Source organism: Dermochelys coriacea, chromosome 6 (assembly GCF_009764565.3).
Source record: "Dermochelys coriacea isolate rDerCor1 chromosome 6, rDerCor1.pri.v4, whole genome shotgun sequence".
In the NCBI taxonomy this organism is placed as follows: Eukaryota; Metazoa; Chordata; order Testudines; family Dermochelyidae; genus Dermochelys; species Dermochelys coriacea.
In genome coordinates, this window is record NC_050073.1 from 64220125 (window position 1) to 64236891 (window position 16767).

The window sequence follows — 16767 nt, forward strand, 5'->3', positions numbered from 1 at the left end:
AAGTATGCAGTGCTTTCTGAGCCATCTGTGTACATGCGAGTGTAATGAACCTGTCTCAGCTCATGCTAGGGGGGCACCTTTCATCTGAGCTCAGACTTGGCAAAGATAAGTTTCATTCTCTGACCCTAGATGTTTGCATTTCATGTGTGGGTATGTGAAGATTTGATTATTTTCATGGAGAATTTCCTGCATATTTCCAGCCATGCCTTCTTTAATGACCCTGAATCAGCAACTCTGTGGCTCCTGCTGTTGCTGCTTGTGCCTTTCCTAATTTTTTAATGCAAAGCTCCTGTCTGATCAGTCTGAACCAGAGGCTGCAGGTTCTGGGATGATTCCCTGATGGTGACATGCCAATTTTGTGTTTTCAGTTCATGTGTCCCACCTCGGAGCAGCAGCTGGCTAGGTGCACTGTAGAGTTGGCATCTCTCCTAGGTAAGCCAGTTGTGATGTCTGTGCATTGTTAATGCTGACTGCTTTCCTTTCACCTCTGAGTGCCCCTTAAGTCTCCCTGCTTTTAATTCAGAGTTTTGTTGGCTCTCTTGTAACAAAGTGCCACTGGATCTGCAAAGACGTGCCATTGCAAAACTCAGAGAATGACTCGGAGATTGCTTTCTTAAAACCCCTCACAAATATTCTTTTGAGCTGACCCTCCTTCAACTACATATTTACCTCATTCACTCCTTTTTTTTTTTTTTTTTTCCCCCTCCCAGTTCTTGACCCCCCTCATTCAGACACGCAGTGAGCTCTGAGATCCCTGTCTCTGGATTCTTGGAATTGAACATTTTCCTAAATGTAATTCCACTTTTCATGCCTCTCTTGTGAGAGACAGTCAGTAGCTCATTTCATGTGGATCAGTGATCCCTCTGTGCAGATTCAGCCAGTGCATTACTGCCTCGATCTCTTGGCAGCAGCCAACTACAGTGTGTGATTTCCTCTCTTGCTAAATGTCAGATTATGGCTTCTGATACCTGATGTGCATCTACACCTCACACACTTCTAGCTAATCATGTGGGTGCAGAGCTTTTCCCCGGCCAGTCTCCATATTTCTGCTATCTAGAGCCTTCAGAGGGAGTAGGGCTCCCCTTGAAATGTTCCCCTTTTAGAGAGCAGTTTCCTGTACCTTGGAAAGATGAAACATTTATGCTGAACTCCTTTTTTTCTGGGGCTGGAAATGCAGTTCTCTTTCCATGAGATGACAAGAGACTACAGGGAAGGTCTGAGTTTTTTAGGATTCATTGTTTAGCTGTATTTAGAAGTACTGTAATTAAAAATGAATGTTGTCCTTAGAGAAGAGTGACAGTACAGCAGCCCCACATAAATCAGGGATCTATTAATCTACCAGTAAAATTATTAATGCAAAGTGTACATTTTTTTATTTAAATGTTCTATTCAGTTAAAGTAATCACTGCCCTTTGTAGGAGTTACAACTACATCCCATTCTGTTAACAATAAAACTAGCTACTAGTTTTTAGTCTGTCTTCTCCCAGCTTTGTGGGGGAGTAGGCCAGTAGAGTCAACTTCAGAACAGACTTCTATTTCTTGTCTGTGGTGTTTTCTGCCTTGGGTGCAGAACCCAGAATTTTGCATGTTCCAAGATTCTGACCCTCCTCAGTTGAAACTGGGGCTCTGCACTGCCTTTTTATGAATGTTTTCACCTTAGTGTTTGTATTGGTGCTAACCAAGCCTGTCAGCTCACTAACAATGTGTTGCACATACCAAGATGACTGTAAATGTAATAGTAATAAACTGTATTGGTCCATCCCCTCCATCCGATAGTTTCAGATCGTGTTCCTATCCAGGGCCTTAAGCCTCAGATCCAGAAGAAACCTGAAAGACAGCAAGGGAAGAAGAATGCTGTCTACGGCCTTCTGAAATCGCTGCTGTCAGTTTGGAAGGAAGACTTTGGGACATCTGTTCCCGTTCAGCTGATGTTCAGCAGGAAGAATGTCGGCTACATCGCAGAAGTCAAGCAACGTGAGGTGGGACTTCCTTAGCTCTCCAGAACCATCTGCCCAGTCCTGCTTGCCATACTCACACTGGAGTTCTGTTGATTTCTGTGACTATCATGTGAGTAAGGCCAGCAGGATTTGGCTCTCTGTTCAGCTGCCAATGAGTTTCTTCAGGGTCAGCGGAAAAGTAAGAGCAGTGTATAGTTTTGTCAAGAAGGCAGACTGTGATATTTATGTTTGGGGAGATGCAAGTGACACTAGTATTTGTTCAGTTTAATGTCAGAACAAATGATAAAATTGATGATCAACCTGAGAGATTATAGGACTGTAAACGTAAATGGCCCCATGGTTAACTTTGGGTCTGAAGAATTTTCCTGTGTAGTTCCAGACCAGGATATCTGCTTTTGTTGAAAATTAGACAGGCATTCCCAACCTGTCCTTGAGCTGGGCAGGAAACACTTACTCTGTTTCCAGCTGGGAATCCAGAACTGAAAATAAACGTAAGAATGGCTGTACTGGGTCAGACCAATGGTCCATCTAGCCCAGTATCCTGTTTTCAGACAGTGGCCAGAGCAAGGTGCTTCAGAGGGAGTGAACTGAACAGGGCAATTTATCAAGTGATCCATCCTCTGTCATCCAGTCCCAGCTTCTGGCAGTCAGAGGCTTAGGGACAATGGGAGCATGGGGTTGCATCCATGCCATCTTTTCTAATAGACCTATCATCCATGAACTTACGGAATCTTTTTTTAACCCAGTTATTGCCAGGGAATGTTGTGAAGGCCAGAAATAGGAGTTTCACCGGTTGACTGCATTGTGTGAAGTACTTCCTCATATTTGTATTAAACCTTCTCCCTATTAATTTCTTTGGATGACCCCTGGTTCATGTGTTGTGAAGGGATAAATAATACTTCCTTATTCACTTTTTCCCCACCATTCATTATTTTATAAATCTCTATCATATCTTGCCACAGTTGTCTCTTTTCCAAGCTGAACAGTCCCAGCCTTCTTAATGTCTCTTCATATGGAAGCTGTTCCATATCTCTGTATCTTTTCCGAGATGGGGCAAGCAGAACTGCACTCAGTATTTGAGATGTGGGTATACCATGGATTTATATAGTTGCATTATAATATTTTCTGTCTGTCTTATCCCTTTCCTTATGGTTCCTAACATTCTGTTAGTGTTTTTGCACATTGAGCAGATGTTTTCATAAAATACTTCACAATGACTCCAAGAACTTGAGTGGTAGTAGCTAATTTAGACCCCATCATTTTGTATGTATAACTTGGATTATATTTGCCAGTGTGCATTACTTTGCATTTATCAACATTGAAATGGTGTGATTGTTTTATTGTAGAATAGACTAGATGAGCTGCAAGGAAGCCCCAGAACCCAGGGCCAGAGTTTACTTCCTCTTTTCACCTTTGTTTTTTCCCCATAATACAGATTGGAATAAATTCAAAACATAACTTGTACAGAGTTCTTACAAAGCAGTAAATAGATGCAGGCCATAGCCCATCTTGAGGAATTTGACACTCCTTGTTTCTTCTGCAGTGGGATTTGTTCCTGTTTATGCTTAATGGTCTTGTTGGTCATGGTCTCATGGCAAATGCAGAGATAGAGAACTGCTTGCATAGCCTCCAAGAACTTCTCTGGTCCTCAGTAAGTATTTGTTTCATTTAATATTCAGGCATGAATATGAGAATGCTGTGTCAGTTTGGCTTTTAGCTTTAATTTTTTTGTACCCCTCTCTCAAAGACCTAGGCCCAGATTCTTGTCTATGCAGAGTTTCTGCTTGGTGCATTATAAAGTGTGTGTGTGTGTGTGTGTGTGTGTGTGTGTGTGTGTGTGTGTGTGTGTGTGTGTGTGTGTGTGTGTGTGTGTGTGTGTCAGTCAGGGGGCTGTCTTAGGCTGGATCTGTGCCTGCCCTGCTCCAGTATAGATTAGAAAACCTGCCACTATACCAGCTGACAATGGTCTCCAAGAAACCATAAACTAGCTGGAGATAGCTGGAGATAGCTGAAGTGCAGCACACCTGGCTGGGCTCACAGGGGGCTGGGTATGTTGGCTTTGCTCCAGCTCAGAACTTCTCTGTCAGGGGAAATTCTCAGCTGGCAAGATCCAGCTGCTTTTCAGCCTCTTTGCCATCACCATAATGTACCAGAGAATCTAGCCTGCTGGCTAGATGTTTCAAATGTGGGAGCTTCAAGTTAGTCTTCTGCCTAAATGTGGTCTGATTTTTTTTGATGTGCTCAGCACCCATAAATCCCACTGCGGTTAATGGAAACTGCAGGTGCTCAGTACCTTTAAGAATCAGGCAGTGATTTTTAGGTGCCGATATCAGGTTAGTATATAAACTAAGATGGTCAAAGGGAAGGCTTGGTGTGCAAATCAATGATCTTATCACTTCAGCAGCTGTGGTCTCTTTCACTCTGCTTTAACTGTTTTTACTGGTATAGCCTGTGTCATATTAATATCCCAACGCAAAACTTTGACCCCATTTTTGCTTATGAAATCTCAACTTTATATTATTCAAAAGAAGTTTGACCATCTTTTAAAAGTGTGAACCAAGGGATACACTGATTTGCATTGTTTGTTGCAGGATTTCTTGGAAGAATTGGAAACTATCTCTAGAATATTTATATCAGAGTATCATGTTGCAGAACCCAGGACTAGGCCTTGTGAATTGGTGAGACAACCAAGAGGTACTGTTGCAGCAGAAAGCTAGTGCAGACAATCTAAGGAGAACTCGACATGTGGAATTTGATAATGCTGCTGAGTCCATGCAGTAAGCTTCTTGCTTGGATCACAATGCATTGAAGGGTCACTTGTGCAAAAACTGCATCAAACTTTCCCTTGGAGTCACTAGGTGTGACAGGAACACAGAGTTTGGAGGGGTTTACATCTGCAAATGGAAATGCTTCTAAAAGTTGCTCTCTAAGTTTGGAACTCTTTTAAGAACCTGACTGTGGTTCACAGCCGATCTATACTTGTAGTGGAAACACATCTTGTACTCCTGCAGCAAGAGGCTCTGAACAGAGTCTGGAATCCATTCTAGTGCACAAAACCTGCTACATTGCTGGAGGGATTTCTGGTGGTTTCCCAAGGTGCCATCTCTTATCTTAACTTAGTGTGATTTCTTATGGACTCTTTTTAGAAAATACACTGTGCTACCAGGAGAGGGAAGAAGTCAAACTATAGCCCAAGGAGATGGAGGGATATTTATTTTTCACCATGAGCTCAAGCTTGAAGGTTTGTTTTTTAAAATTTTTTAAGACTCATTTTAAAAGTAAAATCACAAAAATATTTTGGAGCATTGGATCAGATACTATTTTAAAGGACATTCATGCCTATGTTTATGTCTCACTTAACAAAAGCAGCACTTGTATTTCATGGTTTTTATAGAATTGAGGGGGAGATTATCTGGTTATCTTTTTTATGAGGGAGAGCTGACAGTATTTTAAGAGGCATTGGTTTTGTAGTGTGAGCATAAATGCCATGTATCTGTTACTCACTGTCTTTAAAATCCTTATTGCCTTGAGTTTGGGGTTCTTACATAGAAAGACTTGTGCGTGATAAGCACAGACTAGAGTAACTAGATTGGAAATGTAACAAAACTCCCAAGAAATAGGATCACTAGGATGTTGGAAGGAAGCAGTCCTAGTCATGGCATGCTGCTGAGTGCTGTCCATCCTCATGGATCCACCTTAAAAGGGAAACTGTCAATAAGGAGGGGCTGCTAATTTTCAGTATCTTAAATACAATGTTCCAAGTGTTAGGGGGACAGGGTTTTTAATAAGATTAGTCACTCATCAGAGAGTTTGCATAGGATTTGCCTCCCTGTATAAGGAAGGATTTTTTTTTTCTTTTTGCCGAACAGGTTGATGGAATGTCTTTTCCTCACTAAATACAGGTTACTCAAAAGCAAATATTGTGTTACATAAGCAAGACAGCTAGACATGGTGAATCCTAGGCTGTTTGTATGGCTATTTCTATTGCTAATTAGCCTCTCTTGCTGGTATGGGTAGGAATTCCTGGGGTAGAAAATGAACTGTCAAGGAGTTAAATTGTTTAAAAATAAGACTACATAAATCTGGCTACTATTAAAATCTACTGGACACAGAGAAAATGAGGGAAACCAAAGAGGACAATGTGTATGTTGCAACTGTTTTGGGTAGTTTTGTCACCTACTCAGACTGTTTGGGTGCTGGACTGAAGGAGACTGCAGATGCCAGGTGTCTGTCTTGTCAGTGTTTTTTGTTTCCTGTCATCGTGCTCAGGTTGTTCAGTAATACCATATCATGTGAACAGAATGTGTGGACAGGAACAGCTGCCACAGTATGAACTGAAAGAACAGGTGTGCTTCATGCCTACACACACTCGCTCTTCAAGGCTCAGTATAGCATGACCATTTCACTGTTGATATCTCAGTGAAGCTGTCAGATTTGCTGTAATAAACAGATTATCAAAATGCAGGCCTGTTTTGTGTCTGAACTGCAAGTATATAAAGCTAGAAGTGCACATAGTCACTTGCGTGGTTTTTTTTTTAAACTGGTGCAAACTAGGAAGCATAGCTGGGGAGCTGCACTCATCCTGTAAACACTCTGCAAGACTTTTGTTGCAATAGTGAAGTTGCTGGGTCTATTTCAGACAACTTGGGTATAACACTGACTTTGCCAACGTGTTGTCTCTGCGCTGGCTGGTGAGTTGTGGTGTTAATGTTACTTGTAATCAGTTTTTTTATTCTGAACATTCCCCAGTCCAAGATTGCTGGGCTGCACCTCTCTTCCTGCGAATGCTGGAGGCTCTCCTCCAGGCTTTGTCTGTGTCATGGCATTAGATTGTCTGCCACTGATGGTGGAAACAGAGTGGTAGTTCAGGCCTTCTTCCTTGCCCTTTAGCCTCTTGATTTTTAAAGCTTCTTCTGGGGCAATAACAAGCAACATCATTTCTCTCCCCCCCCCCCCATCTGTTTTATCAAGGTTCTTCCTGGTTAAGTCCACAAGTCATCTTATAGTCAGTATAACTGCAACAGAGCCTGCATTCATATGGAGATAAACTTAAGGAGCTGCATGGTTCATTTCCCAGACAGATGGTTCCAATCAACTTTAGACAGGTGGAAATGAGTGTCATTGTAGTATGGATGCTCTCTGGAGTGCCAGGCTCCTCAACTTCCTTCATCCTTTCTCCAGGGATAAGAAAACATTGTTCTTCTGATGGAAATCTTACACCTGCTAGAGCTAATGGTGATAAAACCTGTACCAGGAAAGAGGTTCAGGGCACTGCTCTACTTTCTTTAGTGAGAAAAGGGTTAGGAAGAGACTGGGCCGTCCTAGACTTCAAAAAGTATAGTCAGCAAAGATGATAAATAAAATGGACATTCTAGCTTCGCCTCTCTCTGTAATCTCTCCAGGAGACCTTTTCCACTGTTAGACCAGGAAGAGGTTTATCTGCATAATCCCATCACATGTTGTCATTGGCAGTTTCTCTGGTTTGCCTACAGCAATTACTCCTGTCAATACAAAATGCTAATCCACAGTCATTGACAAAGCTAGCAGCCTGGGTGAGAAGTCTAGGAATTTATTTATACCTGTTCTTAGACTCCATGCTAATCAGGGCATGATCTTCTGATACCTCATAAGAATGGCCCTACTCGGTCAGACCAATGGTCCATCTAGCCCAGTATCCTGTCTTCTGACAGTGGCCAGTGCCAGGTGCCCTAGATGATTACCTGTTCTGTTCATTCCCTCAAGTGATCCATCTCCTGTCACTCATTCCCAGCTTCTGGCAAACAGACTACAAGATCAAGAAACCAAGATGTCAGCACCAATCCATCTTTGTCTATTCCTTCTAGTTCTTCTTGTGCTGCACAAGAGAGAGAACTTTGGAGGTTCCTCTGATAGGCTTGGCCTTTGAGGGATTCTCAACAAGAGATGCAAAAGAAAGGAAAGCTTACCATCCACTAATTCATTCCCTCAGTTGGTGGAAACAAGAACCCCATGTGATGAAAGGATGCTTCCTCCACATTCCTGAACACAGCTACACTAATGCCAGCCTTTCAAGGTGAGGAGCCCACTTGGGGCACTACAATACACAGGTGATGCTGAAGGCCAAAAAAGGCTCCAAAACATCCGCTTTCTAGAGATGAGTGGTCACACTGGCTCTGCTGGACATCTAGAACACAATGACCATGGTATATATAAAGTGACAAAGGAACATAAGGAGGTGAAGTTTAAATATCACTGCAGTCCAGGTGTTTTCCTGAGCACAAGGTCACATTGCCTCCATTGTGGCAATCCACCTAATGAAGCTGCTGAACCTAACAGTAGGCTAGATAAATTGTCAGCCCCATGGCCCCTGAACATATAAATGCTCCAAGGAGCTAGGCCACCTTACATGGGACTTATTCATGTTCAAGTGAAATGTCAAGGTAAAAATCTTACTTCAAAGACCAATAGGATTAGATGCTGTGGAGTTCACAGATGGCCATATCAGCTTCTCCATGCTTTTCTCTCCATTTCCACTACTGGAAAGAATTAGGAAAAGATAGAAGCAGCATTCCTGTCATTCCAGATTCTTAGAAGCCATGAGCTATTGGACCTGACCTAAAAGCCTCCACTCCATTTTCCCAGCAGGTAGGGTTTTCTGGCCCAGAACCTGTTCCTGAGTCCCAGTCCAGATTACCCAAGTTTGACAACAGCTTTTGAGTGGCAAATCCTAAACAAGAAGGAATACCCTCTAAAGGGCTTCCCTTGCTTTTGCACAGGCTTTCCACTACCTTGTCTATACAAGAGTATAGACACCATTCCTTTGATCCTTGTAGTTAGACACCATTAAAGACCCAGGAAACCAGGTCTTCTGGATATCTTTCAGGGTAGCCTAGATGTTTATGTAAGGCCTCCCACAATCTCATCTTGTGTTTAGCACTAAACAGGGTTACCTCAGTGGTATTGAGGTCCCTTGGGCAGCACTTTTGTTCAAACTAACAGTCAGTCAGGCCTGGGTTTTACCCACAGTACAATAGAGTCTTATGGCTCAGCTTATTTATTTTTTCTGTTGAAGACCTACTTCCTGTTTGCAATCATGTCAGCAAGGAGGGTCCATGAAACTACAAGGACAAGTTAATTCTTCCCTCATTTTGCCCAAAACTACTTCGTCTGAAAGCATCACGGTGCATGCTTGGTCTGAGAAAAGCACCTACTTGGGGGTTGCCCACTTGTATCTTGTGTAGATCATTTATTCCACACCCCAGGAATGCCTTGCATCCATACAAGCACCCTGTGTGCCACCCCCTTATCCCCTTCTATTTCAGGGACTTCCTGCAACTCCTCCATGTGAGGGTCCCCCTTAACCCCAACAACCACCACTGCCATCAATGACTACTACTTATTTTAGGGATGGGGCAGATTTTCTCTCCTGTCCTGCATCTTCTTCCCCCCTCCCCCCGGTTCATGTTCCAGTGGCCTCTGCAAAATGTCCTTATTTCTTTTCTGGGACTGATTTCACCCTCCCTGCCCAAAATACATTTCACTGTCTATACCATGGCTTCCTGAGCATCTAAGTATATAGCTATCATACTTAGTATTTTTCAGTTATTTATGTAGTAAGGACTGTGTTCCTATACAGCTCTTACAAAGAGGGACCAAGCCCTATGAAAAAGCTGAAGTGCATCTGGTATTTGCAGGAATACAGGTACAGCCTAGTTGGCTCTGAGGGGCCTGGCTTAGAAAAGAAATCGGGTAACAGACTTTCCATTTTCAGTCTGCTCTCTAGTGCAGTACATATAGTTATTCTGTAGTTTTGATTAAATAAATCAGGAAATCGCCCATAGTAGTTAGGATTGATACCCTACAGCACATTGAGCATTATGTTGAAAGCTGGACCCTCATCTTAAGTGTTGTAATAGAACCTCAAGACTGGAGCCTGTTCATAACTCTGAAATATTCTTTCAAAAGTTTACAACTGAACATTTACAGAAACAGTTCCTTTACCAAAAAGAAGAGGAGTACTTGTGGCACCTTAGAGACTAACAAATTTTTAAAAATTTGCAAATACAGACTAACATGGCTGCTGCTCTGAGTTCCTTTACCATGTCAAATTTTTTAAAAGGAAAGTTTTTTTTAATAGTTTACATAACAGTACTGCGCTGCTGTCTGACGAAGTGTGGTTGACTGTCAGTTCATTAATTGAACACACACAGAACACCAGAGTTTAGTGAATCCATCTTGAGTGAAGTACTGTAGGATGGGGGGAGGGGAGGAAGTATGCTTCTCTTGGGAAGAGCCCTTTCTGCCTCCTTTGAGTCTAGCTAAGCACAGGAATGTTCTGCTCTTTCCACTTTTCTTTACACAAGCATTGCAGGCTCTATGCCTATTCTTTATTGGCTGCTGCTGCTGGTGAGAGGTTGGAGCACTCATCCCAGTAGCTAGAAGCTTTCGCTCCCCTTCTGTAAAAAAGTTGCCATCCAAAAAATGTGAAAATTAGCTACTCCCCAGGTGGTCAGCTAGGATTGATACCCTACAGTGCATCTTGAGAAGTCTGAACAAGACTCAGTGCTACACTCCTGACATCACCATCTCCAAATTAACTGCTAGGCATTGAATTGTATGGAAAACTGTTATAATGCTTTGAAAAATACAAACAGCACAAGACATCTGCAATTCCTTCATAGAGAATTAGATAAATTATGGAAGGTAATTCCTCAGAGGGTATTGTGGAAGGCCTAATCTTTTATCAACTACCTAAGCCTTTCAATTTCCTAAATCATTTTAATGACCATTAAATCACACATTTTGTGAGGAGCTGAAAATGTCTTGCTGAGTCGACATAGCATGCTGAGTCAAGACAGAAAATGCCCCAAGCGACATTCATTATGTAGAAAATACCATTTATTGTGGATATGAAAATAGCAATCCTTGTTGAGAGTGAGATGGGATAAGAGATACAGTACAATTGGTTTGATTCACTGTCATTCAAATTTACTGCTATAATGATAGTAAAATACTGCCAGGAAGATTTTTGCCTAGTCTTCATAACAAATACATCAGCTAGCTTTCCCCCCCCCCCCCCCCTTTTCTTCTAAACAAGCCGATCCCACACATTAACAGTACCATAAATGGTGGGGTTTTTTTTATACAAATGTTTTCTTTTGCAAAATAGGGCTATTTAGTATCAATGGGTGACTGTATTTTAAAAAAGCTTATTAGATACTAGTAAATAAAAATTAGCTTCAGCATATAAAAACTTCAAAACAAGTGTATATATAAATAACTTAATCTGTAAACATAGAAAAATCATATGCATTTATAAAAATAAACATCTGATGCACTGTACAATAAGACATTCTTTCAATAGGCACTGTCATTGTTAACCTTGATTCCTTTTAGATGTTGTTCCTGAAAATACTGCTTTGTCATTAACAGAGTGCCATGTCCAAAATAATGGAAAACAAGCAAACCTTTCACTTAAACAGCAAATATTTATGGGTTATATGAAGAGTTCATACCTTTCCCTGTAATAAAATAACTTATTGGCACTTTCCCAATTGCAATATGCTATAGCTACTGCTAAGTCTGAATTGAAGGGTTCTGGGGTACTTGGAGGAGGAGTTCTGCTTCCTGCACTTTACAAAGTCCACCCCCAATGGCTTTTTTTTTTTTTTTTTTTGGTGGAAAGAAGGAAATGGGTTATCCCTTTAGAGTGCAGTGCAGGGGTTTGTCACTTGCTGAAAGCTATTTCTGTAATTTGTTTTCTCTGGCAGGTGAGTATTTAATAACTCAACAGTGGTTGTCTGTGGTGAGTAGATGCTAAGCAATCACTCATCCCTGTCACACTAGAACAAAGATTTGTGTCAAATGGTTAAGTAAAATATTCAGATCAAATAGGTATCTATCTAGTTTAAGGACTGACTTCTGCCCCATTAGGCATGTGCAACCTTAGTGAAATAAGTGGGTTGCACTGAAGGCTAGACTTGTTGGGGGGGAGAATCATGGCTGTTTTTCTTAACTTAGACAACCAGCCTTTGGTATTCTATTGAAGATAGATGTTTGCTATAGATACCCATTCAAAGTGCAGTACTACCTTAGACAGGGTGGACCTTTACCCCTTTTCAAGCAATAAACTGCCTTATCTTTGGCAATGTATATTTTAAATGGTTTTCTGCTATAGTAATGTTTAAGGGTTTATGTTTCAGGTAACTATTTTTAAAAGGATATCATGACTTTTTATAGAAAGGGTTTTCTGTATATAAAGCTTTAAAGCAGGAGCGTCTCTGTCATGAAACCATTCGGAATGCTTCAAGGGAACTATGAACAGGAATGCTCTGTACCTTAGCAACTGTTCCAGTGTCTCAGCTTAGAGAATCTGGTTGGTTCAGGTGAGAAACAGAATGGAACAGCCCCGAGAACAAAGCTAAACTTTTCACGTTTGCAGGATTTTAATTCTAGAAACAACTTGAATCATCAATTCTACTCCCTAGTCTTGGTTTCTCCACTTCAAAACACCTAATTCTGCATTACGATGATCATGTAGTAGAGCATGAATAAACTGTCTCCTGAGGTATGTGTTTCTTGCCACTGTTGCTGAATAGTGACAATTTGATATACTGGATCTAGATCTTCATTCAAGCAGGGTGTAGAATGATTAGTTGGTCATGCTGCTAACATTTTAACCCTGCCAAGATTAAGAACTCCTCCAGGTGGGCAAGCTGACTTTATCTACATTTATTATGAAGCCTTCATCTGTAAGTATTCTTGTAATGCTCCTTGTAGCATCTGACAACAGATTCGTTTCTCTATGCAAGGGCTTGTAACAGGCCTCTGGCCATGATATACTCTTTCATTACTTCATTTGTCTTAGACAAACACAGGGAGTGGAGAAGGAAGGATTGCACTTTGAAATGGCTGTAACCTGCCTTTTGCACCCAAGCAGATTGCTTGCAAGGTGAGGACTCTCTGCCTTTGCTGAAGGATTTTCTACAGGCAGCACTTTCCCCCCACTACTGAACAGCAAGTGCAGTGAGGGACCTACCTGTGGTAAGGACAGGTACCCCAGGAACACTTACTCTTTGAACAGTGGTTCCTGGAGCTGCTGATCTTCTGTTTGTTTGAGTAATAGCTTTGCACACACCTGCTTAGCCTGTGGCTTCTCATCTCCAGTTCTGAAGAGGGACATGATTGAAAATGTTTTCTAAGCCAAAATTTTACTTTTTCTGTGAGGAGGACAAAGACTTTCACATCTGTTCCCTGGTACTTAGCTGCTTTCTCCCACTGTAACAATGGATCTGGTTTTGTTGTTAACTAGCAAAAAAATGTGCTAGGCTAGCAATCACCAGAGGCTGCCGCTTAACAATGGAGCTCAAAAGCCGTGCAGGGATAGCTGGGGCACCAAGATCAACCTGCAGAAATTAAAATAGAAGGGTTGTTATGAGTGCTCTTGAGTCAAGACAGTTTTACACCATTTAGCCATTAGAAACCCACACTGGAAAGAGTACATAGTAAACACATGTTATAGTCCTCTGCCACAAATGATAAAGAAATTCAAAGAGAAAAAGTGGTATGATTGAAGTCTGAAGTTAAAATTAAGCCTTCCTCCTTCATACTGGTGTTGTATAAGACAATCAACTTTGCAGTGCTTGGGTATGATTTGAGCAAATGTAATTAATTTGTGGTTTGATTTATAGCTTGACTTAACTGCTTAATAAGTGAGCTCCGAATTCATGAGAAAAGGTGCTCTGACAAACCATGCAGTGTACACTATACTGCGGAAAACAAAGTAGGCAAACTAAAGCCTTTCGTCACTGAAACTACTGTAAACAATGCTTTTATATTAAATATGTGGAGAGCATTATACAATAGAACAAACAATTGAAAAATAGGGATGAGAAGTTCTTTAAGTAGAAAAAAAATGAGCTTCATTACATTTTAGCTCTCAGGCTATAACATTACTACTACACACTACAGTTCCTCTTTATTTTTAACATACAGATGAAAAAACATGCTCTTCACATCCAGACTAATCCTAACACAACTCCTGTATCATAGTTCATTGAAATGAGGGAGATCTGGTCTTCTCTTTTAAATAGTCTGTTTCTGACTCAACAGGGAAGGGAGTTTTACAATTCTTTGCTTCACTTCATTGTAGCTGGCACCATAATACTAATGATCCTAGTCCTATGTTGTAAAAATAGAAGATGGGACTATGATAGACAAATGTAAAAGTGAAATGGAAAATTACTTTCAGGTTCATTGATTGCCCCCTTGTTCTTGTATTGCAAGAGCGAAGCCTAATTTTAACAACTAATTTTTCTGTGACCCCTCTCAAAACAGTGCCAGTACTTTGTCTCTCCTATACTCACTTTCATCACCTGTCTCTTGTCCCCTTCTGCTTGAGAGGGGGGCTCAAATGAACACCATACTCTCAGTGAGGTCTTGTATAATGGCATTGTATTATTTTCAATCTCATTCTTTAGACATTCTGGCATTTTGCTTATAATAGCTGCAAGAAAATACATAGACTGTTGTGGTGATTGTTTACTTTCAGTTGCAGAGCCACACAAATGAAAATACAATTTGCATATAAAGTCACCTTTATGGAAGGCTCTCAAAACTGTTGTTTATCCTTCTGATACCTAGGTAAGTAGTGTACCCATTTTACAGCTGGAGAAACAGAGACACACATTAGCAGAGTGGAAACAACAATCTTGGATCCTGCGACTTAAACACCATTACCTTTCTAACCCTAGACCAGTGGTTCCCAAACTTGTTCTGCCACTTGTGCAGGGAAAGCCCCTGGCGGGCCAGGCTGGTTTGTTTACCTGCCACAGCCGGCCGCTCACAGCTCCCAGTGGCCGCGGTTCATTGCTCCAGGCCCACGGGAGCAGCGCAGGCTGAGGGACTTAGTGGCTGCAGCTCCCATGGGCCTGGAGCAGTGAACCACAGCCATTGGGAGCTGTGATCAGCTGAACCTGCAGACGTGGCAGGTAAACAAACCAGCCCAGCCCGCCAGGGGCTTTCCCTGCACAAGCAGCAGAACAAGTTTGGGAACCACTGCTCTAGGCAGATGGCACTTATTGGAGCTCAACACATTGCAAGTATGTGCTGTATAGATTTTGCTCACTAAAAATCTAATAGTTAAAATATGGGACACATGACAACACCTTGTGTAAACCAGTCTTTAGATGCTGCAATATCAAGAAAGGGGTCTGTCTACACTACACATGGAATCAGGTGCCCTGACATGATTGTCTCCATACTAGTTTAAACAGTGTTCCAATATGTAATGTAGACTGGAACTTTAAGTCTCTCTTGTAATCAGGTAACCATTGTGCTCACAACTAAGTAGCAATCTCACTGAATTTAGTACGATTTAAAATCTGTCAACATAAGATTTGCAAAGTGCTCATACTAGTATATTGAGATGAATGTTAATTTTACTTGTATAATATTCTCACTGCAGAAATGGGTTAGGTGACATCAGAAAATGCTTAGCCTCAACTGGATGTGTAACTGAATCAAAACATTTGCATGGAATCTCTCACCTGTGCCATGTAAATGATTCTGGTGATGTCTTTTCCATTTACTCTATCAGGTTCCAATATCCAAGCACTTGGCAGAATCTCCCCTCGTACCATTTCTTTACAAGGACGAGGCATGGACTCATCATAGATGGACTGAATAGCTAAAATCGACAAGTTTTCCTGCATATGATAGAATGTCAAAAACAGTTATTTATTTACAGCAGAGAAGACAAAGATTGCAAGCTTTTGGGGCACAGTGCAAGTTATACGGATGAAATAGTTCAGATACAGTACACAGACAAATTCTGGTCCAAAGGGATGCTAATACCTATTAGTCCCGAGCAAAGGAAATGCCTCAACCAGCTCATGCCCATTCATTTAATAAAACAAAAGATGCTCTGAGGTGCATCCTGTTACCTGTGATGGGATTCTCTTGGAGAATCTTACCTCCCTCTGGCTACAGGGAAGAAAAGTAGCTAACTACTGTAGGTGATTCAAACAAATTGTTAAACAGCTCAATCTGTTAAGACTCAGTCCTAACACAAGCAATATAAATTGTGTGATACATGTTAAAGGTAAAACACCACCACATGCTGTGGTAGGAGAACAAGTTTATTTGAGGCAATGATTCATACATAAATACTGTAGTACTTAAATGTTAGCTTAACCTAGTTTTTTTTATAGAATGTGAAAGCAGAAGGAGAAACCTGGACAAGAATGCCAACTTCTGATAAGACACTTATAATAACCAAATGGTGGATGCTACAGTCTCCTGCAGCTGAAATACAGATTGGAACTGTTCAAATAAAGAAATAATTTTGAAGCTTCAAAATGACCGCTTTCTTGTTTTTTCAATTTTGTCAAAATGACTACAGCCATTTTCCAGTTACAAAAAAACAAGAGTTCAAGTCAGTGAAAAATTTTGAAAATATCAGTTTTAATCAAAATTGTTCATTTTAGAAATAGGCCATTTTTTTAATTTAAACTTGTCAACCAGCTCTAACTGTGATAGTGGAAGAACGCGTTACTTTGCATTGAAGTTTTTACCCAACTCAAGAGCTTAGCTATTGGAAACTCTCAAAATGAGCTAGAGTATAAACTGCACTAGTTCCACTAGAACAGATGTGTGGCTTTCTTTCATTCCACCCAAGTGACAACTGGGTGTTTTGGTTTTTTTTTTTGTTTTTTTTTTTAAAATAAGGGCCTGATTGTGAAAACCTATAGATGACTTAAAATGTATAATTTCTATTTTGTATTTCTTCATTAAGCAGTTATACTTTAGATACCTAGATGTAATTAAGTCA

The 16767-nt window shown here is 40.9% G+C and overlaps 2 protein-coding genes across 14 annotated transcripts in view; one reads left to right on the forward strand and one right to left on the reverse strand.

The window, feature by feature from the left end:
- Nucleotides 1-6418, forward strand: part of CDAN1 (codanin 1) — a 43771-nt gene extending 37353 nt beyond the window's left edge. For 4 of the 7 annotated variants that reach the window (XM_038405280.2, XM_043517547.1, XM_043517548.1 and 1 more), the window contains 4 exons: nt 369-432; nt 1777-1979; nt 3502-3609; nt 4550-6418. In XM_038405280.2, coding sequence (XP_038261208.1) covers nt 369-432; nt 1777-1979; nt 3502-3609; nt 4550-4675 — 501 coding nt within the window. In that variant the 3' untranslated portion in view covers nt 4676-6418. The other 3 variants (XR_006282343.1, XM_043517550.1, XM_043517549.1) reach the window with 3 other exon arrangements.
- A 4399-nt stretch (nt 6419-10817) lies between these two features.
- The window catches only part of STARD9 (StAR related lipid transfer domain containing 9), a 184268-nt gene continuing 178318 nt past the window's right edge, over nt 10818-16767 (reverse strand). The window contains exons 33-35 of one of the 7 annotated variants that reach the window (XR_006282342.1): nt 15485-15643; nt 14533-14603; nt 10818-14442 (exon numbers count right to left, since the gene is read on the reverse strand). Coding sequence is in view for 4 of the 7 variants with exons in the window: in XM_043517535.1 (XP_043373470.1) it covers nt 13241-13342; nt 15485-15643 (261 nt within the window). In the remaining 3 variants the exon portion in view is untranslated. Of the gene's footprint in view, nt 15644-16767 lie in introns of all 7 variants that reach the window. The other 6 variants (XR_006282341.1, XR_006282340.1, XM_043517537.1 and 3 more) reach the window with 6 other exon arrangements.